The 21,546-nt window shown below is 40.7% G+C and overlaps 1 protein-coding gene across 7 annotated transcripts in view; it reads left to right on the forward strand.

The window, feature by feature from the left end:
- Window positions 1-21,546, forward strand: part of AKAP9 (A-kinase anchoring protein 9) — a 140,974-nt gene that overhangs the window by 40,030 nt on the left and 79,398 nt on the right. For all 7 annotated transcript variants that reach the window (XM_066627829.1, XM_066627835.1, XM_066627832.1 and 4 more), the window contains 10 exons: window positions 1,732-4,158; window positions 5,884-6,082; window positions 7,633-7,712; window positions 8,009-8,114; window positions 10,015-10,109; window positions 10,780-10,891; window positions 12,614-12,812; window positions 15,233-15,320; window positions 16,647-16,721; window positions 20,419-20,643. In XM_066627829.1, coding sequence (XP_066483926.1) covers window positions 1,732-4,158; window positions 5,884-6,082; window positions 7,633-7,712; window positions 8,009-8,114; window positions 10,015-10,109; window positions 10,780-10,891; window positions 12,614-12,812; window positions 15,233-15,320; window positions 16,647-16,721; window positions 20,419-20,643 — 3,606 coding nt within the window. The remainder of the gene's footprint in view (window positions 1-1,731; window positions 4,159-5,883; window positions 6,083-7,632; window positions 7,713-8,008; window positions 8,115-10,014; window positions 10,110-10,779; window positions 10,892-12,613; window positions 12,813-15,232; window positions 15,321-16,646; window positions 16,722-20,418; window positions 20,644-21,546) is intronic.

Raw genomic sequence — 21,546 nt, forward strand, 5'->3', positions numbered from 1 at the left:
CGGGGACAATATTACTTATTTCTTCACACATCTGCCCTGTTTATGGAGAAAGCATGTGGTCTGGAGTCTATTTTTTTTTTTTTTGCATCAAAATGTCTGTGGGTGAGGGAAATGCAACCTTTCTTTATCTCACAGTACTCAGTCATTCCAGACACTTGTAATTCAAGTTGGCTCACTGCCTGGGTAACAGCCTATCCTCCATACCTACTTTACCCAGGCTTCGCGCTCTGGAGAGGACACTCTGTTCCAGAACCACCATTCAGAGCGTGACACCATAGTCTTTCGAGACTGAAGGATGCCAACAACAACAACTTCTGGTATTGGGAAGTGAAGTGATGGAGGGAAGTTTCAGCTCGTCTTGCTCACTTGCCCCTTTCTGGAGTAAAAATATTGGAATCCCAACCTCTTCACTCACCCCTGGTGTGTTATATATGAAAAGGGAAGATTGAATTATATGTGAACGGGGTTTTCATGAAAAACAAGTGAATTCCCCCATCAGAGCTGGTTTGACTCAATGGAAAATCTGGGGACACATCTAAAACAAAACACTTTACTGATATTATTGGTATCTTATTAGTGCAATCCTATCCCCTTCCAATCCATAGCATGCAATGATACCAATGGAGCATGCACTGCATGCTATAGTGGTGGGGAGACAGATGGCCAATGAGGGGTAAGTAAAACGCTTTTTCAGTAACCTGGTATGCCGCCTGATCAGCTGTGGGTCTCCTTGGACATGTCAACTATTTTTCTGGGGTAGGTCCAAGGAGTGTAAGGGGGGGCAGGTTAGAAAATTGGAGATAGGGTCCAGTGTGCACTTTTGCCACCTATGTCCCCCCCTCTAGCCTGCTCCCATCCTTTCTGCCAACTTATGTCCTCCAGTGTGACCCAGATAGACCATTGGCACTCCTAGGGAGCAGCTGGCTGCTTCCACTGGTGGCTCCAGTGCACTTGGCAGCAGTGCACCACTTATTGTGGGGAGGGCTTATGTTGCGATATACCAACATTTTAATGTTATTTTGTTTCCATGTGTAGACCAACATTTTTGTTATTTTGTTTCTATGGATATATAACTTTTTGATAGGTCCTGTGTGGAAGGGTTAGTTGGCTGACCTATTTGGAACCCTGGTTTCGAATTCTAGTTAACCTGGATTTCATGCTAGCCTTTACCAGTGTTAATTTCACTGATGACATAATCCTTTACATGCTAAGATTGGCAGTAGGAAGTCATGCTCTGAGACAGACAGGGTATCGGATAGGGAGTGTACAGTCTTGTAACTTACTCTCCATTGCTTCCTCATGGCTCAGCAGAGCCAGTGGTCCTATTAATAAATGACCCTCCCCCAAACTCCCACAACACACCTGCAGACCATTCACGGCACAATGGTGTGCCACAGCATGCTGGTTGAAAACCACTGCTTTAAGGCATACTTTCAGTTTTGTTAGCTAAATTCAAAGTTCAGGCAAGGCAAATTCCAGAAAGGATTATTTGATGATCAACTGTAGGAAATTACTTTGGGACTGTCTTAGAACTGAACTAGTATTGTCGGGGAATTTGTGATACTCGCATGCTACCAGCTTCTAACTTTTTTACACTGCTTGAGCCTCCACAATAAGCTGTGGAGAAATGGGTTGTAGCCTACTACATCTGCTTGGAACACATTTTTACTTATATAAGGTAGTAAGTCAAATGTAGACTGGAGAAATCAAAGAAATTCATTTTTATTACAGGAAAAATTCCAAGCTGTAGAAGACTCTTCTAAAAGACTAAAAGAAACACTTATTGAAGAATTGGAAGCAAAAATAATAGAAGAAGAAGAAAATAAATTTATTCTTCAGAAAAAATTATCAGCTGCTGAGAAATCGCTTGAGGAAATAAAAGCAGAGATCTTACTAAAGAATCAGGAGATGCATAATGTCACTTTAGAGTTAACAAGTTCCAAACAAAAGGAACGACAGTGTTCGGATGAAATAAAACAATTAATGGGCACTGTGGAAGAACTCCAAAAGCGATGTCACAAAGATAGCCAGCTTGAGAATGACATTGTACAGCGGATGGAACTTGATGCACAAAAGAGACTTGCAGACCTTAGGGCAGAATTAGAGGAAATGCATGGGCAGCAGATTGTACACATGAAGCAAGAGTTGGTCAGGGAACATACAACAGAGATTGAGAAGCTTCTAGCCCAACAAAAGGCAGATCTGGAGAGAACTTTGAACTTAAGTTCTGGTAATACGAATGAAGACAAAATACACTTAATGAATATTGCAATTAATGAACTGAACTTGATGCTGCAGGATGCTAATTACCAAAGAGAAAAGGTGAGGCAGGATTTGTCACATCAGCTTGAACTAGTATCCTCAGAAAAGTCTTCTTTACAAAGTCAAGTTGAAGTCCTTTGTCAAGAACTGGGCTTTGCAAGAGAACAAATTCAGAGAGCCAAGCAGACTATACATGAAAAGGAATCCAAGTTACAGGAAGTAGACCAGTTACAAATAGCTGTTGGAGATCTCAAAGCTCAGCTTGCTTCTGCATCTGAGATAAAGGAGGAATTAGAACTGAAACATGATGCAGAAGTTACAAATTACAAAATAAAGCTTGAAATGCTAGAAAGAGAAAAAGATGCTGTTTTGGACAGAATGGCTGAATCTCAAGAATCTGAACTAGAAAGACTGAGGACTCAGCTTTTGTTCAGCCATGAGGAAGAATTAACAAAACTTAAAGATGATTTACAAGAAGAGCACAGAATAAACACTGAAAATCTTAAAGATAATTTGGCTATGCAGTATAAACGGCAGTTAGATGGACTACAAAATGAAATGAACAAGAAGCTAGAAACTATGCAATTTGAAAATGACAGCTTAATAACACAACAGAACCAGCTCATGTTAGAAATAGCAAGACTAAAAGATTTGCAGGAGAGTCTTGTAAACTCTAAATCTGAAGAAATGACACTTCAGATTCACGAACTCCAAAAAGAAATAGAAGTTCTTAGACAAGAAGAAATAGAGAAGGGCACTCTTGAACAAGAGGTTCAGGAGTTGCAACTTAAAACAGAGTTATTAGAAAAGCAAATGAAAGAAAGAGAGGATAATCTTCAAGAAAAATGTACATTCCTTGATACTCAAAATAAAGTCCTTGAAGGTGAAGTTAATGCTCTGCAGGAGAAGTTAAAGAAATACACTATGACAAATATGGAAGAAAGCTTGGTCTTAATTGATGGTGTTAGTTCTAATTCACAGGACTTTGATTTGCAAAAAAGAGTAGAAAATCTGGTGGCAGAAAATGAGCACCTTGTAAAACAGGAAATTGAACTCAAAGAAGAGATTGAGAGACTAAAGAACTCTCTTTCACTTGCTAAGGGAAATTTTGAACATAATTATCAGGAGCTCCAAGAAAAGTATGCTTCTCTACTGAAAGCAAAATCTGATTTAGAAATGAAGAACAATAAACAAGAGTCTGAATATGAAGTCAAGCCCCAGACAGAGGAGATCCAGCATTTACAGAGTGATGTGCCAGTGGTACTAAAAATTCAAAGTCCTGTCCTTCATAGTAAAAGAGAAAGAGTCTTAAGATCAGAGACGTTTGATATAGAGGAAATTGTAGAAAAAGACACAACAGAACTTATGGAAAAACTTGAAGTCACCCAGCGTGAGAAGCTGGAACTTTCATTAAAACTTTCAGATCTTTCAGAACAATTAAAGTTGAAGCATAGTGAAATCTTCAAATTAAGTGAAGAAGTTAAATGTCTAAGACAAGATAAAGAGCACATTTCAGCAAGGTGTAAAGAGCTAGAATTCATAGCTAGTTGCAAACAGGAAGAGAATATGAAAACTGGTGAACACAGGACAGAATGCTTCAGTGAAGATTCATGGGCAGGACAGGCTGTTTCTGTACCTGGAATCTTTATGCCTGGTTCTTACAAAGAATTTGACAGGGAAATAAGAAAAGAAGAGAAATTGTCATCAAGTGAAAGTTTAACTCATCATGTTTTAGTGGAAGAGGCAATTCAAGAAAAGTTCAATCTAGAACCTCAATCATTGTTGGATAATTTTCATGAAATGAGTGATGGATTAGCAGGAGATTCTTCTTGTTTTAGTCTTGTGCAGACTAAAAACAAACTTCAGGAGCAACTGGCTACGCTAAAATCTGAACAGGTATTTATATTGACCTATACAATTCTGTACATACTTTTCAAGAAATTACTAATATGTCTGAGTTAGTTTTGAAGAAATTAGAAGTTTGGACAGTAATGATCAGTGTGAGAGTATTCTATTACATATATTCATGAAACATGGGAGAATGTATAACAAGGATGACTCCATAGGTGAAACCTGATAGTTCATGTGCCAGAAGCTTGTGGTCACAGAGATGTCCATACCCCTGCTTAATCAAGCCCTGATGCAGCAAGGGTCTGTAGGGTAGATGTCTGCATGATCGTTTTGGAGCAACTATGGACCATTCTCTTAACCTACTGGCACCATTTTACTTATTCCCCCTGATGGTTGGAACATTGTAAAATGGCAACAGAGGAAGAATAAGGATAGTGTGTTGTTGCAGTTGCTTCTGCCTCCCAGATTGGTGAAAGTCCTCCTTCAAATGGCACCAGTGTAGGTGCCAGTGGAAACGTGTAGGGGAACTATGCTGCCCAGTTCTGGTGCACTATGGGGTAAGGGTAGAAGGCATTTGTATGTGCTTTTAAAAGCATGGAGGGAGTGCACCATTGGGAGCACACTGTTGCAGGACATTTGCCCATGCTCCCCCCCCCTCAAAAAGTTGGAGTCATCAGCTGATGTATAAGTATTCTTTAAGATATTATTTGACAATCTAAAGCAAGTATGTAGATTTTATGGCCTAATCCTATAGGCCGTTTTCCCTGTTGGAGTGGTTTGGCATCATGAACTGCTTTATGACTGTCACAAATGCAGCTACGCCAGTGAGTGTGGCCTGGCTACTGCTGTAAGAGGCAAGTGGCCAGGTCTGTGCAACAATTGAACCAAACACCTGCTGCTGACAGTAAATTCATACAGGGCTTGGAAGGGATGTGGGGAGGGGTGGGCAGAATTGAGAAGCAATGAGGTGGGGAGGAGGGTGGCTTGGGCCTGGGAAGGGGGTGGGTTTAGCAACAGCCCATTCCCAGGCACAGTCCACCTTCACTGGTCCATACGAACTTGCTGACCCATGGTGGCAACAGGGACCTACACTGGGACAAGGGAACAAATGTTCCCTTACCCTGAGGATGCCTCCAAGTGCCAAAACTCCTCCATGGGATACAGCGGACACCACATTGGCACGCTGCTTCACTGCCCAAAGGTAGGACTGAGCTATGTGTAATATATCTACTGACTCAAAAGCTACCTGCTTGTGGCAAATACTTGGCTTTGCTTTTAGCATGATTTGGAGGTAACCAGTACTGGAAGAGGTTGTAACGCCGTTGGTAGAGCACATACTTTGAAGGTCCTAGGTTTAATTCTGGCATCTCTGGATAGGACTTTCTGAAATTTATAAATATTTGTACAGTACAAACTCTATGTACTGTACTTTTTACATAGAGCTGAGGTTGAAGGAATGCACCGAAAGCATCCTGAAATACTTGTTACTTTTGTAATCTCTAGTTTCCCTTCTCATGAAATATACATACAGAAGTCATTGGATATTTTGCATATTGAGAACCAACATACCGCTTCTTCAGAATTTAATTTTCTTATTTTGAAATTGTTGGATTGCAACTTTGTAAAAAAAAAAATTTTAAATGATGGTTTTAGCCATAGTTAAAAAATTTAAAATAAAAAAATTTATGACAGTTTTAGCCACAGTTTATGTATGTACAAAATATTTAGAAAAATGAGGTTAAATGCTCCTGTGTATGCTCCTTTCTTCAGAATGATTTAAAACTGCAGATGGAAGCCCAGCGTATTTGTCTGTCTCTAGTTTACTCTGCTCACGTGGACCAAGTTCGCGAACACATGGAAAATGACAAGGAGAATGCCCTTTCTGCTCTTAAAGAAGAGCTCCAGTTTCATCATGCACAAGAGTTGTATGCTCTTAAGAAAAATCAGCTGGATCCCCAGATCATGAAAGGTAAAAAACCAGGTAAACTGATAGAATAGACCAGGGGTGCTCAATAGGTGGATCGCGATCTACCGGTAGATCGTGAGGCAAAATGAGTAGATCGCGGAGTGCCGACCCCCCCCCCTTCAGGTGCCTCTGGGAGGAAACGCCGGGAGTAAGGCCCATTGTACTCAATGGGGCTTACTCCCAGGTAAGTGTTGCTAGGGATTGCAGCCTCACAGCCTAATCCTAGGCATGTCTACTCAGGAGTAAGTCCTGTTATACTCAGTGGGGCTCAAGGTACACCAACATACATTGTACACATAAATGTTATATGTTATGATGGCGCGAACATTGTAAAAAAAACTCTGGTAGATCTCCGGGCCTTGCTGGGTTTCAAAGTAGCTCTCGAGCCAAAAAAGTGTGAGCACCCCTGGAATAGACTGAGAAAGAAGAATTATCTGTGTTATTTACCCGCATCTGAAAATATTCTGCTCTCACTCAGAAAAGTAGCATGTTACAGAGAAGAGTTCAGTACAACATTCTTCCTGATACACTATTTATGTTTCTGTGTGAGGAACATTTCTGTCTGTTCATATTGGGGTTTGGGAGGAGGGGAATATTGCATGCAAACATTCAGTCATACCCCAGCCTGAAATGATGGAACTTACTGGCCTTACTATTGAGTTCATAGACTTATGCCACTGTGCTCCTGCTTTAATAGATTTTTGTTATTGCTAGCAAATGATTATTAAAATTAAGAATATGTATATACCACTGTTTTTAAAAAGTAGTTCACAAAGCTGCATAGCAAAATAAATCAATACATGGCTCCCTGTTTCCAGAGGGCTTGCAGTGTAAAAGAAGATGCAGAAGAGACTCAGCAGTAGCCACTGGAAAAGTCACCATACTGGGGTGAAGAGGACCAGTTGGTCTCCCTCTGCTAAATATAAGAGGCCACCATTTTACAAGTTTGCCTCTTTGCCCACTTAGCAGGAGCAGTGTGAAGACTACTTCTATAGAGTCTCTGGGCATTGCTGTTGGGAGGAAAGTGGAGAAAGAGCAAACTTGAGTTTCACAATGAGAGCAGCACACACTGGTCCTGGCAACAGTTCACGGGTACCTTTATCACACTGCTGCCTAGCTATGCAAGCACTTGTGCAAACAGTGCTCTAAGGGACTATAATCCTGCAATGCACAGGTGCCTGTTTTCTTACTTGTTCTGTCATTCTGCTGTGGCACTGCAAAAGATACAAGGTGGAGAAGAGAAAAAGGAGTAGGAGATGGTGGTAGAGCATGTGTGTAGGGGAGAGAGGGGGGCAGGCAAGAAGTGTATCAGGTGGAATGGAGCATATGGTGGCAAGGTTGTAGTACTGTCTTCCATTCACTCGCTGCCTCAACTGACTCCTTCACCTCGCTTTTTCGGCAGGACTTGTATTCATTTTTTCTTAAGTTTGAATTGTGTTTTATTATGTATTATGGATAAAACAAATGATAACGATCTCTGTGTTGATCCCTGTTCTCAAAGTGATAAAATGTTCTCTAAAATGAGCACATTTCAGTGCCATTTGTTTTCACAGATGAAAGTGGCCAATCTGCAAGGCACCGTCTAGAGGAGCTTAGCAAGACAGTAACTGAAGAGTGTTCTAAGTTCACTCAGGTGAGAAATGCTGTTCTACAGGGCACTTGAAAGACATTTTTTCCTTACCACCACATCCCCGTTCTGACCTTAATGTAAAGTTTATCATAGCGTAATCTCATTTAGTTGTAATTTAGTATAAGATAGTAAACCAGAATAATGTGAGTGAATCTCTTAAGATAGTTGCATATTGCCTCAAGCTAGGTTACGTTCAGGAAGGTTACATTTAGGAAGATGATCCTGTGATCCTTATTGACCTTTTCTTGATTATAATTAGATCCAACATGAATGTTTAAAACTTGTTTTCCTCAATACAGTCTCTGTGCAACATTCTGCCTGAAAAATCTTTATCTACCGCTGAGTCTGGTGCTGTGGAACAAGAAAAATCTGACACAATTGTAATGTCTAGAGCAGAAGCTCAAGGTAACTCAAATGTGCGCAATGTCTTAGTTTTATAGAAGTGACTTGCCCTATCATTGGCAGGAGCCTTTTCATTAAAAGAGCATAGGATGCTCTTTCTCCTTGGAGATCCTTAGGAACTGAGACCGCACTGGTAGTAATGAACAAGAATGAGAACTGGCTATGACAGCAGCTGGAGAAATCTCTTTATTACACTTACAGCTCAATCCTAACCAATTTTCCATTGCTGATGCAGCATGCCAACAGGACGTTCTCTGCATTCTGTGGGGTAGGGGCAGTCACAGAGACCTTCTCAAGGTAAAGGAACATTTGTTGCCTGATCTTGGGGCCGCATTGCAACTGCATCAGCACTGGAAAGTTGGTTAGGAGTGGGCTGTTAGGAATGTGGCAGTGGAGAGCACAGGGTTAAATACAGTAGTGCTGTATAGTCTACTCCAGGGGTCTCCAAACTTTTTGGCCAGAGGGCCGCATCAAATACCTGGTGTGGTGTGGAGGGCCGGGAAAAAAAATTAAATATAAAATTTAAATAAATAAATTAGAGATGGAACTTAGATGAGTGAATAAATGAATGAATGGGCTCATTCATTCAACCTCTCTGGCCCTCAGAACACCCTCCAGACACAATCAGAGCACAGTTCTGGTCATGTTCAGTTGAGTGGGCCAGAGGCTTTCAGGGGACAAGAGGTTGGCTGCGTGCCGGAAAGAGTCTTACTAAGGACTGCATCTAGCCCCCGGGCCGGGGTTTGGAGACCCCTGGTCTACTCTGATAGAATCCTCAGGAAACCTTGGAGATGAACCTTGGAGATAAGTGGAGGCAGAAGGGAAGGGTTAGAGTGGAGAACTTTTAGAGTTCTGGTGGGGCAGTCTCAAGGAGTCTCAGGACATTTGGAGAAAGTGAGAAGCCATCTTGGAGGTGAGAAGCCACAAAAACAATTGTTTAGACTAGGCGTGGCCAACCTTTGGCATGTGTGCCTCTAGTGGCATGCAGACACTTTCTAAGTGGTGCACGCAGTCTCCATGTATTTTTGAAAAGTGTTTAAATAATAGCTCTATTTAGCTATCATGGTAATCACTAAGAGCAATGTTAAGGGAGTGACATGTTCAAGATTAAGAAGTGGCAAGTGGTTTGCTGTGGGTCAGCCACCTTGGTTTAGACTTTTTAGGAAAGATTTTTGCACTATCTGTTTTCAGGTATCGCATTCAGCCATGGTTGTTTTGATATCCTCATTTGTTCTAACTCTACTTAGTTCCCCAGTTTCATACATAACATAATACTGTGGTTAGTATTATGGTGAAAGCAAAAACTTTTTCTTTCGTGTGCAAGAGAAGGAGATAGAGAGTGTGCAAGATTGTTTATATAGCTTTCAGTTATGGATTAGCATTGCATTTGATCTGGATTCCTGACAGACTAATCATGAATTTTGCTGATTTTTATAGTGATATTGAAAGATAATAATTTGCTCATGGTCAAGTCTTAATTCTAGGCTTTTAATTCAAGAGCTTCAACTTAAAAGTCTAGCATTCTTTAATGTTCCTGTTTTTACAGTATTTATTTACTTTATTACATTTGTATCCTATCTTTCTTCCATCATGGAAATCATGACTTAGACCTGTTTTCCTTCACTAAGTTGGTTGTATTCATATGTCTTCAGATCATGCATTAGGACCAGTATTTATTCAATACCTATATTTTGAATTGACATAAATTGTCTACGTGGCCCGCTTGTATAAATCCATTCCCATCATAATGCTGAGAGATTATTATTACATCAGTTTCATAAAATAGCACAATAGAAAAATAACACAGCAATATTGTTTTAATGTAATGTTTGTAAGCAAAGAGCACATTAGAACAATGCAATAATCGTGAATTGAGTTAAAATACTATTTCTCTGCTTTTTAGTTTTCCATGGAACTCTGCAAACTCTTCTGAGCAAGATAATGGAAGAATATGACAGGCTGCTAGAATATAATGTGCAATTCATGGACAGAAAAAAGGTAAATTATTTCTAATTCTGTCCAGATGACATATAATCATGTTCTTTTTTTTAAAAAAACAAAACAAAGATGTTGGCTTAAAGCTTGTATTTCATAGCATAATTTTATACATATTTATTCAGAAGTATGTTGAATTGGTTGTATTGTAAGAACCTAAATAATAATTAAGCTCCACTGAAATCAGTGATACAAGTTTGCCTTAACTGCCTTCAATCCCATTATTTTCAGTAGGACTTAGACCGCAGTATTATAACTCGCTTACCCAGAATGGGCATAGCTAACTAGTACTAGGCTGTCCTTTACAATAGTGGAACACAATTTTGCTGTTGTATATGGCTATACACTGGTATGCTGTGTGCGCTGTCAACAAGCATTTGGGGTTGGTTGTGGTGGCTTTAAATGTTGCTCTTGCCATAGAACACACTCTGTGTGGGGGGGGGAGGGAATGCTCCAATAAAAATTTGAATCCAGTATAGCATTAAAATCTCCTCATCAATAATTACAAGATACCAAATACTTAAAACATTGATGAAACATATCTGGAAGTTTTTGTCATGCATGTAAATGTGTAAATTTGTATTACAAGAGGAAACTGAAGAAACTAAAATATTACCACTAGTTTCAGAGAAGGTATAATTCAGAATTTTAGATTCTCATTTGGCTGTTTTAGTTTGTCCAGGTTGAAGATCTCCAGAAATCATGTGTAGATGATGAAGAAAAAGCCATTGATACTCTGCAGCAGAATGTAGAATGTTTACCTACTCAATTACAGGACATTGTTGGTAAAACTATATAATTAATACATCTGCATAATATAAATAATTTTAAATGTCTTTTAGATACTGTTTGTAGATAAACAGTTGTACGAAAGAGCTACTGTGATTCTTTGTTGACATAGGATTCAGTCCTAACCCCTTATATCAGTGCTTTCCAGCACTGGCATAGCGGTGCCAATGGGTTGTGTACTGCATCCTGCAGTTGGGTGTCGCTCACGGAGGCATCCTCATAGTAAGGGAATGTTTGTTCCCCTACCTCAGAGCTGCATTGCCCTATGACATAAGCTGTTAGGATTGCGCCTTTAGTGTTTGTGTTTTTATTTCCCTGAAGGTTATAATTTGAATATGTTCAGTATTGTTAAATTTTAACAATTTGAAGATGTTGGAGCAGATTTAGGTGTCATTTCCTATGAGCCAATTAAGATGGTAAATCAGTGTCATCTCTGCCACCACAGATCAAATGTTTAGAGGGTGAGGACAAGAGCAGTCTCAGGCTGTGTACAGATATACAGAATTCTGACCAAATGCACTCACCATGTATATAACACACATACAGCCTGGATTTGGGTTCTGGCATGATCAGGGAAGAAAACTTTTCTTTTGGTTTAGAGCAGGGTTTTCCAAACCCTGGCCCTGGGTGCCAGATCCAGGGTTTGGGGTAAGCCCTCTGCTCCTTGAGCTGAGCTCAACCTCTGTGTTCCACCTGTGTTCCACCTCTGTGCAGCATGACTGCCATGTACCTCTGTGTTCCACCTCTGTGCAGCATGACTGCCATGTAGATCTGGACACAGAGATGTCCTGGGCAGTCATATCTGCCCGGACGTCTTGTTGCACAGCCTTCTGGAATGCTGGGCAAGAGTTGCGACTGCTCAGAATGTCCCTGTGACCAGATCTACATGGCAGTCACGCAGCATGGAGGCAGAACTGTAAACTGAACGGAGATCGATTTTGCGGTGCACAGTGGTTGAGCGTTTTGCAACCGCTGGCTTAGAGCAGAAAATGGTTTTGCACAATGTTTACTGGCTGGTTTGTCAGTCATGAAGCAACTTCCCTTTGAACTCATAGTTGGGATATACCTAGTGCTGACTGGCAGGTCCATTGTTGGTTGCAAAGCCGCTGCCCTTCCCTATCAGAACATATTTCACTGTTGATTTAAATAATTGTCAAACTAAATAAAGCACTGAGCAAATTTTAGAGCAGATACACTTGCCTGGCTTTTGGAGGCAAAACTCAGAATATAGCCAACAGCACAGGAAAGATACTATTGAAGTAGAGGCTGTGTGTATATCCATTGGAAAATAAGAGCAGGCAGAGAAGCAATGCTTCTTTGAAGGTACCTCTGAACAAAGCCTGAACTAACCTAGATTTGGGACAGATTCAGTCACTCCCTGAATGAGTGATTAGTGATGTCAGTGCGGTTCAAATGGTAACCCATTGGTGGAAGGCTTTCGTGTGGCCAGGAGGTTTGTATGCTATCCTGGAAGCTAGCTGCACCTCAGCCACAACAGCTTCCTTGTCTCTTTGCTTCATTGGAGTGTGGTAACCTACCCAACAATACTAATAGTGAGAAAGTTGGTCTTTGGTTGTTGTTAGATGAAAGGGATCAGAAAATATCCTTCAATAAATCAGTTCAATTGTAAAAAGAATTGTAGTGCTCTAATACCAGAACTTCATGGTTTTTCACTGTTTTGACTGTGCAGAATCTTGATTGTTCGTTTTATTGCACAGATGGTAAAGTTAGGTCACCTTGTTGGAAAGATATGGAGAACCTTAAATCTCAGCTTGAAGAACAACATGTTCAAGAAATTGAGAATCTCCGTTCCTACTTCCATCAGCAATTGAAGGAAACAGAAGAAAGATATACTACAGAAATAGTTCACTTACAAAGTAGACTCCAAGATGCCAAAGAGTCTTCTGAATGTTTCAGGTACCTTTGCTTTTGCTTTTCTTTTTACAAGAACTGGCTCAAGTAATTTTGCTGTCCAAGGTATACATTAATTTGGCTCTCCCCGTTCTTGTTATATAAAATTGTGTGATGGGAAGTTTTCTTTCCATCTCAAGGACTTTCCCAGTTGCAACCCTGTTTCATACCAGTGTATGTCATGAAGGGATTTGTCTCCATTCACTTGTCTGGAATGCAGTTGAAGAGGCTATAGTCATGGAAATTTGGGGAAGGGAGGTTGCTCCTTCACCTCAGATCATATTGTTTAAAGCCAGGAATTCCTGGGATTCAGATCATATTGTATGAGCCAGGAATTCCTGGGATTCTGTTGTTTCAGGCCAGCCAACATCGTTGTCTACTGCGTTGGGATGACTGCAGTAAATACTGTGGTATTTAATGAAAACATGGACAATAACTTCTTACAGATTAAACAATGTTTTCATGTTCAGAAAGCTTCAATATACTTTAAAACTTTATCAAAACAAGTTATTTTTACTTCATACTCATTCAGATTCTGCTTCCCTCTCCTGAACCCCAACATCTGATAAATTGGGAGGGCATTCTATATTGCTGGTTCAGCAAGATCCCATATTTTCAAAGAAGCTCTGGGTCTTTTGGTACATTTGCTACTTTTCACCCCCTTCCCTTCCCATACATACAAGGTATTTGACCAGGCCACTAGTTACCATGCTGAGAGAACATGTATTTGAAAGTGTGTGTGAGAGAGGGAGAGAGGGAGATTTTTCTTGTTGGAACAGAATTTGAAAATTTATGGTTTCTACAATAGTCAGGGCTATATATTGTCTTTTGTTAGTCCTCCTGACGTTTTATCTCCTCTAGTAAATTATCCAGTGGTATATTTTCATTCATAGTGAGAGAAGTGGGAGGGAGTGACATATGATGAATCTTGATGAAGGTAAAATCCTGGAAGTCAAGGAAAGAGTAATCAAGTCCTAGTTTAATGTACAGAGCTTCATAAATAGCAAAAAAAAAAAAATATTATGTCTAGCATCTTTGTTAGTTTTTTAGTATCATGTCAAAATTATTTTATAATTTATTTTTACCTGACTACTGCTAATACAAGAAATGTCACCTGTGTGAATAGGTCTCTGTGTTAGATGTGCAGTAGGTGAAACTGTCAGGAAAAGGTTTAAGATGGAAAATGTTGAAAATACCATAATGTCACAAGGGTTGTAACGTTGGAAAGAGCAAAGGAAAAGGATGACAGTAATGGAAGAAATTATTCTTAGCCACTACATTCAGTAGTTGCTATGTTCAAAGTAATATTCCCCTTAGCCAAGTCTGCCTCCAATTGGTCCCCCATTCAGAGCAGCAGTATAGTCATCAACAACAGTATTTATATACCACTTTTCAACAAAAAGTTCACAAAGTGGTTTACAGAGAAAATCAAATATCTAATGGCTCCCTGTCCCAAAAGGGCTCACAATCTAAAAAGATGCAACACCAGCAGACAGCCACTAGAAAAGGCACTGCTGGGGTGAGGTGGGCCAGTTACTCTCCCCCTACTAAATGAGGAGCACCTACTTGAAAAAGTGCCTCTTAACCAGTTAGCAGGGGTTCAACCAAGGGATTTGAAAGGAATGGCAGTGTGAAGTAGCTGGCTACAAAGCTCCCCTTAAAAACAGATGCACACTGACACACAGAAAAAGAAAGGCGAGTGTCTGCCTGGCCTTAATAGAGTGTCATCTCAGTTATAAGTACAAAGTAATGGGGATATTTAGGGGATTTAAACCCCTGAGGGCTGGGGGATAAGAATAGGCCCTCGGTTTGTCGTAAGAGGCGACTAAACAGCCACCGGGTAGATGGGACTCGTTAGCCTGGGAAGGCAGCTCATCTGAGAGAGGGAAAACTCTGTTCCCAAACTTCCACTGCCTTGTGGCTACATCCAGTTATGGAAAAGGCTTCAGGAGTCAACCCTGAGGCAAAATCCGGAGCTGGAGTCCCTGAATTCAGCCATGGCTGAACACAGTCACGTTCTGGCAACTCCTTCGACATGCGACACCGCTGGAACCAACTGTATTGGCTTCTGCCTTTCCATTGGACCATTTCAGCGACGTGGAGAGGGGGGATTTGCTGCATTGGTAACAGTCTATTCTCCATATCTACTTTACCCAGGCTTTGCACACTGGAGAGGACACTGTTTCAGAACCACCATTCAGAGCGTGATACCATAGTCTTCCGAGACTGAAGGATGCCAACATTGAATGGGGATATTTTCAGTCGGCATGCATTCTTTCTGATACAACTTTCTGATGCTAATGTGACTTTGAATAAGCATTTTACAGTACCTGCTAGATGTAGAAAACAATGGAACAATGTAATAATTTAACAGAAGAAAAGCCACCTAATGGTTGTCTGATCTAACTTTTAATTTTCTTTTTTAGTATTTCTGTGGAATCGCAGGAAAAAGATATTCTGAAAGAGGAGCGTGCTGAAAGTGGTCTTCAGCAAAGTTCTAAGAAGACAGTTGAGGTATAATACCTTGGTTTATTGCTTGTTTTCAGAATGGCCTTCAATATGCTGGGACTAATATGGTCAGCTCTCTTTATATGCAAATTTGCTTATCTGTGAGGGGCAGAATTGCAGCCTACCTCTCATTATTATTATTATTATTTATATACCGCTTTTCAACTAAAAGTTCACAAAGCGGTTTACAGAGAAAAATCAAATAACTAATGGCTCCCTGTCCCAAAAGGGCTCACTATCTAAAAAGATGCAAAAAGAACACCAGCAGACAGCCACTAGAAAAGACACTGCTGGGGTGACATGGGCCAGTTACTCTCCCCCTGCTAAAAAGAGGAGCACCCACTTGAAAAAGTGCCTCTTACCCAATTAGCAGTTTAGGAACAGTTTATCTGCATCTCTGTTCTTTTTATCCGCTAATACTGTGCTGGTGCCACATCAAAAGGGCAATGGAATTGGCCCGTGGAGAATTGTCAGACACATTTGTGTCTGCTTCCAAACTTGCCCCACTATCTTGGGCACCATCTCGTAAACTCCAGCTTCACAACTTCACAACCTCAGCGATGATGTGAGGCTGTTGATAAGAGGTCTGTGGAAGTCTACCTGAGGGTTCTTCTGGGGCTGGGGCATGCCAAGAGAAGGAGCCAAGAGACAGGTGGAGGAGGATGACGACTGGTGAAGCAACCCCCTACTCACTTCTGAACTCTGAGGCATCATTTTTGGGCCAGCAACCTTTAACGAGTCAAGGGATAGGCAGCACCAAGAAATCGCCATCACCATTGCTACAACCTTCAATGCATCAAGGGATATCCAGCACAGAGGAAGAAACATTAGATGTTGGAGATGCTCATGAGCCTTCACCCCATAGAATTCATAGAACCCAGCCCCATAGAACCAAGCCTCATAGATTTCAACTTGAGATTCAGGTTCATAGAACGTATGGTGAAGAGGGCCCCTGGAACCTAACCCCTTTTCCCCATAGGCTCAATAATTCAGTATCCGCGAATTCAGTATTTACTAGGTTTTCCAGGAACTTAACCCTAGCGGATAACAAGAACTGACTGTATGCACATATGGTGGCCCACAAGCATCAGTAATTCATGTCTCAATAGCTGAACTGCATTTTGCTACTATATTCAAGAAATCAATGTAATATTGGTGTATTATAAAACTTCTGTAGCTGCTTCTTTGATTGTGTGGAAAAAAACTCAATCATCCTTAAGCCATCACCTTCCTTCACAGTGAATTTATAGCTTAATGTATGTATAGTTAATCTTTACAATAAGATATTTGAAGCTAATATTTTTAAACTGATGAATTTTTTTTTCCTTATAGCCCTCTAATGAAGTTGGAGGTGTTGAGTTTCTGGAAAAACAGTACCAAGAAAAATTATTAGAAGAAATTGCTAAGGTGCGGTTTTCCTAGTACAGTACATTAGGGCTCAATTCAGACATCACACCAAGCATAGTTAAAGAAGCTTAACTGGGGTTTGGTATGGCATCCAAATTGACAGACCATGGTTTGCAATCAGACAACAGTTGGAACATTGAAAATTATGACTTTTAAACCATGGTTTGTTCTAGCTTCTTTTTGACATTGTGTCTGAATTGACAAACCTTATTTATGGCAATTGCTTCATCTGCACCTACATGCAGAAGTGTTGATTTAATACAGGGATGTCAAACATAAGGCCCGGAGGCCAAATGTGGCCCGCGGATGCTTTTTATCTGGCCCTCATGCTCTCAGTGGCTGAGCAGTGCTAAGGTGTTACTGCTATAAGGGCAGCCCACATGAAAATTGGCTCTCCCATATCTTGAATAATGACATCACTTTCTGCCTAACTACATCACTTCCGGCCCTCAGCAGGCATCATTAATACTGTTTGTCCCTTGGTATGAAACAAATTTGACACCCCAATCTAATAGAAGATGAAAGGAGACAAATAGCTGTAAACTATGGTTTTCAAGAGGGGTCAGAAGATTGAACCATGGTTTGGTTTTGTATGATGTCTGAATTGAGATATTATCTTTGATAATGTGTTAAATTAATTCATGGAGGAGTATGTTTTGTGTGATAAGTGATATGAATATCAGTGATTCCTTAACTTATTCCAATTAATCATTTTGTTTCTGTTAGTACCATGTCTATGATGTTCAGAATATTTAGTCCACTAAAATCTAATATTTTGTTAAAAATGTTTTTTTAGTAACAGTTTTATACTTTTTATACTAGGAGCATAGCTGAATAGTGTAATTTATTACTAAGAGAATTACATCATTCATTGATTTGTGTGGAAATCTAAAGTATTTCCTCTCTGTGTTTCAATCTGTTATTTATTAAGGTGGTGGTAACAATGAGTGTAGAGTTTGCCCAGAAAAATGAATTAGCAAGAATTGCTAATCTGAAGGAGGAGGAAATGTCGATGGTACAAAGAGAAACTCAATGGGTAAATAATATAGATACAGTGGATTCCTTTGAAGAATTAGAAAGCTGTAGAAATGAGAAGATAGCTGCTAAATATGAAGAATCCAAATCGCTTAGCAGAGAGATAAGTGAAGAGTTTGGTGAAACTTCATCACTTGAAGGGCAGTTTCAACCAGATGTTAAGCCTGCTGAGATACTTAGACCACATGACTTCAATTTAAGGCTTCTAAGAGACACTTCTTCAACTGATAAAGACCTTATGCAAAATATATCTCTGGCAAGTATAGTCAAATATATTCTGTCTTTTGCCTTCTTTTCATCTTATTTTGAAAAGTACAAAGTTCATGAAACTCTCCTTTAATTTTTTTTTTGTCTGTGCCACATAATTAGCTTTTCAGGACCATAATGTAAAAAATGGCATGAATATCACATGTATTTTGCATTTTCATATTAATGATGTATATTTTTAAGCTTAGAATTTTTAATGTGCTGTTTCTAGCTCAATAGGTAGGAAGTACTATCTGAAAGTAACATTAAATACTGTATATTAAATATGCATAACTTCAATGTATAATATGCTTGGAAGCCATAGGTGTAGAATATGGTGGGTTAATGTCTGACAAAAATTGGTCACTGTGCAAATTACAGGTTGAGCCTATTTATCAGTGGATTTTTCACCTGAGGATCTGGCTCAACCTGTACCCTCTAAAGTAACAAAATCCTCCAAAGACTTTTCAGGAAACCAGAAGTCGCTTTTTTGTGCTCTGGGGCAATTCTGAAACCCTCAGAGGCTGTGGGTGGAAATGTGTGGCCTTTGCAGGCTTCTGAAAACCCTCTGGAGATGATCAGAGCACAACTCCGGTTGTCTTCAGAGGGCTTAAAGGTGCAGAAACAGCAGATTTCATTATCAGCAGTTTTTGGTATCCACGGGGGTCAGAGAATGAATCCCTTCCAGATACTGAAGCACCACCTGTATTTCACTGCTTCTAGAATCATTTCAGTCACTTTGCAAGGCTTTAGACACATTGTAAAGCACTATTTATACACTCAGAGATTTGTGTTTTCCTCTGTGTCATAGCGAAAACTCTGTGACTAGTCCCTTAAAGACACTGTAAAAGAATTATGCTAATGTTAAATGTGACCATCTTGCAATACTTTCCATGTGTCAAGTCAATCCAAAGACTTGCAGGTAAAGAGGCATTCACAGAACTAACATACAATTTCTTCTCCTTGGTGACTCATCAGTTCCAAATAAGTATAAGGCAATCTTATGGATGTTGAGGACACGTTTTAAGCCAAAAGCCATGGAATTCGCTGTAACCTGTGGATAAATCAAGGGCAAAACTTAGGGGTGTATGAAAGTCTTTGAATTAGATAATTTTGGGCGCAATCCAAACTTGCGCTGGAACAGGCAAGCCAGGAGGCTTGTGCTGCATCCAACGTGGGTTTATGGGCAGCAGCGGCTCAGCCTGAGGCAAGGGGAAACTCTTCCCCTTACCCCGGGTAAGGGCTGCTGTCCCCAGTGGGTCTCCTCAGACCTGCGCCACCTCTGGAGGTAGTGCAAGTCCGAGGAGAGCAGACTTGAAGCCACTCTGTTGGGACGGGGGTTGGGATCCGGCATAACTGCCTTATCCCAGCCCTGACTCTGGCTCTCCGCGCGCCCAGCCCCGGGGCCACCCATCACAAGCAGCTGCTCAGAAGCTGGCACGGAGGCTTATGTCAGCCTCCGCGCGTTGGCACATCTAGATGCGCAGGCGCGGCTTCCTCATCAGGAGGCGCAAACGTGCTTTATGGCATGTTTACGACCCTCCCGGGTCGACCCAAGTGACTTGGCCTGGCCCAAGTCTTAGTTAGGATTGAACCCATGATCTGTTTTTACCCAAGGCCAGATCCTGAAAAACTGCTTACCAGTAAATGTTCTGAAGCAGCTATTCTCCAAACAGGAAGAAAGGTAAAGGAGGTTGTGGGAGTTCCGGCCTTTGTGAGGAGTACAGTACCAGTTCCATAGCAGGAGCCCTTACAAAGGTCACAATTCCCATAAGCTCCTTTACCTTTTTTCTGTTTGGAGAAAAGCTCTGTGCTGCTTCAGACAAGGTAAAATAGCTCCTTTTTCTTTTTGTTTTTCTCCTTACATCCTGCTTCTCAGCCTGGTCTCCCCCCCCCCATCTCCCCAGCTGTGCTTAGAAGCCGAGGAGGCCTTACTGTGTTGACACATGTATAAGTTGACCAAGGTTCCAGGGTCAATTTTTAGCCATAATTTTTTGACTTGTACCCAAGTATATACAGTATAACTTGGAAGAAGTGAAATACTGTGCTTTGTGGGATGGCCAGATAAATATTTTTAACAGTTTTTCAGACTGGAATAATACAGTCTGTGATAAAGACAGGATCCAAAATGCTATTTGCAACCAGTGTGCAAAGCAGAGGAGATGGGCAGGAACATTATATAGGGAAACAGGTGTTTACCTGTTCTTCTTCTTCTTCCCACTTTTCCCCTGCAGTCCCTCCCTAGTCTCATTTTTCCTTGTTTGATTTTATGTTTACTCTTACTAGGCCAAAAGCATCAGAATGTTTTTGTGGGATATGCATTGTTCGATAAATGCTAGTCTAGGGCTACTTAACACAAGGAAAAATTTTCTGTGTGAGATGCCCTATTTATAACGCTTGTCCACAAAAATTACAGGTTGCAAGTGAATTTTCAGCTTCCAGCGTAGATCCTTCAAGCCAGATATCACTGTATGAAGAGCGTCTGGAAGACATGCGCCAAGAGCTTGTCCGGCAGTATCAAGAACATCAGCAAGCAACAGAAGTGCTGAAACAGGGTCACATGCAACAAATGGAGCGACAGAAAGAAAATCAAGAACAGCTCCTAGCAGAGCTTGATAGACTTAAAGTGCAATTAGCAGAGGTAATGGAAGCACTGAAACATGGAGGAGTTAGAATTGAAGACTTGAGGGACCCCCCCCCCATGGGTTTTTACATTCCTTATTTCATATGCAAACTAAACAGATCCATTTATCAGAATGATAAATTTCCATGCTTTTAGTCTTGACACTTCCATTCTTGCCTCTCTTTTTTCAATTTAGATAAGTTAAGCAGATTTTGTGTCATTGCCAGAATTCATGGTATGGCCCAAGAAGTCTTAGGACTAATCTTAAAACTCACAGTGGTTCTCAGCCTTTCAAGTATTGATTCTTCAGTAGTGAGATTGGAAAAAAATCCCCTTCATATAATGATCAAGTTATTATGAAGACAAATTCAATAATTGTATTTGATATTGGAAAGAAAAGCTATTAATACTATTAGGGCACAATTCTAACCAGGTCTACTCAGAAGTAAGTCCTGTTTTATTCAGTGGGGCTTACTCTCAGGAAAGTGTGGTTAGGATTGCAGCCTTACTGTGTGTGTATTTAAGCCCTCTCCTGTGACCCAATCAGCCCATTTCTCGTTGCCGCCCATCCTGTTTCCCCCTACCTCTTGTGTCTTCACAACAGTCCTGTGAGGTAGGAGCCTGAACAGGGCTGGCCTTATGAGCTGTAGGGCACGACTGCGAGAAGAGGCTATGCAGGATTATATCAAGAACTCAGGTTTGATAAATCAATACCTTTATTGGATTGAATCCAAGCCGTCTCTTGCACAGGCTTTGAAAGCTTGCAGCAACCCCACAAATGATGGTCCACAACCCTGTTGTGTCTGTTGGGGTTGTGACCCACAGGTTGAAGAACACTGGCGTAGACAATACTGAGCTACTTATCTAGCTAAGAACATAAGAAGAGCCCTGCTGGATCAGGCCAAAGGCCCATCTAGTCCA

This window comes from Tiliqua scincoides, chromosome 5 (genome assembly GCF_035046505.1).
Source record: "Tiliqua scincoides isolate rTilSci1 chromosome 5, rTilSci1.hap2, whole genome shotgun sequence".
NCBI classification, from domain to species: domain Eukaryota; kingdom Metazoa; phylum Chordata; class Lepidosauria; order Squamata; family Scincidae; genus Tiliqua; species Tiliqua scincoides.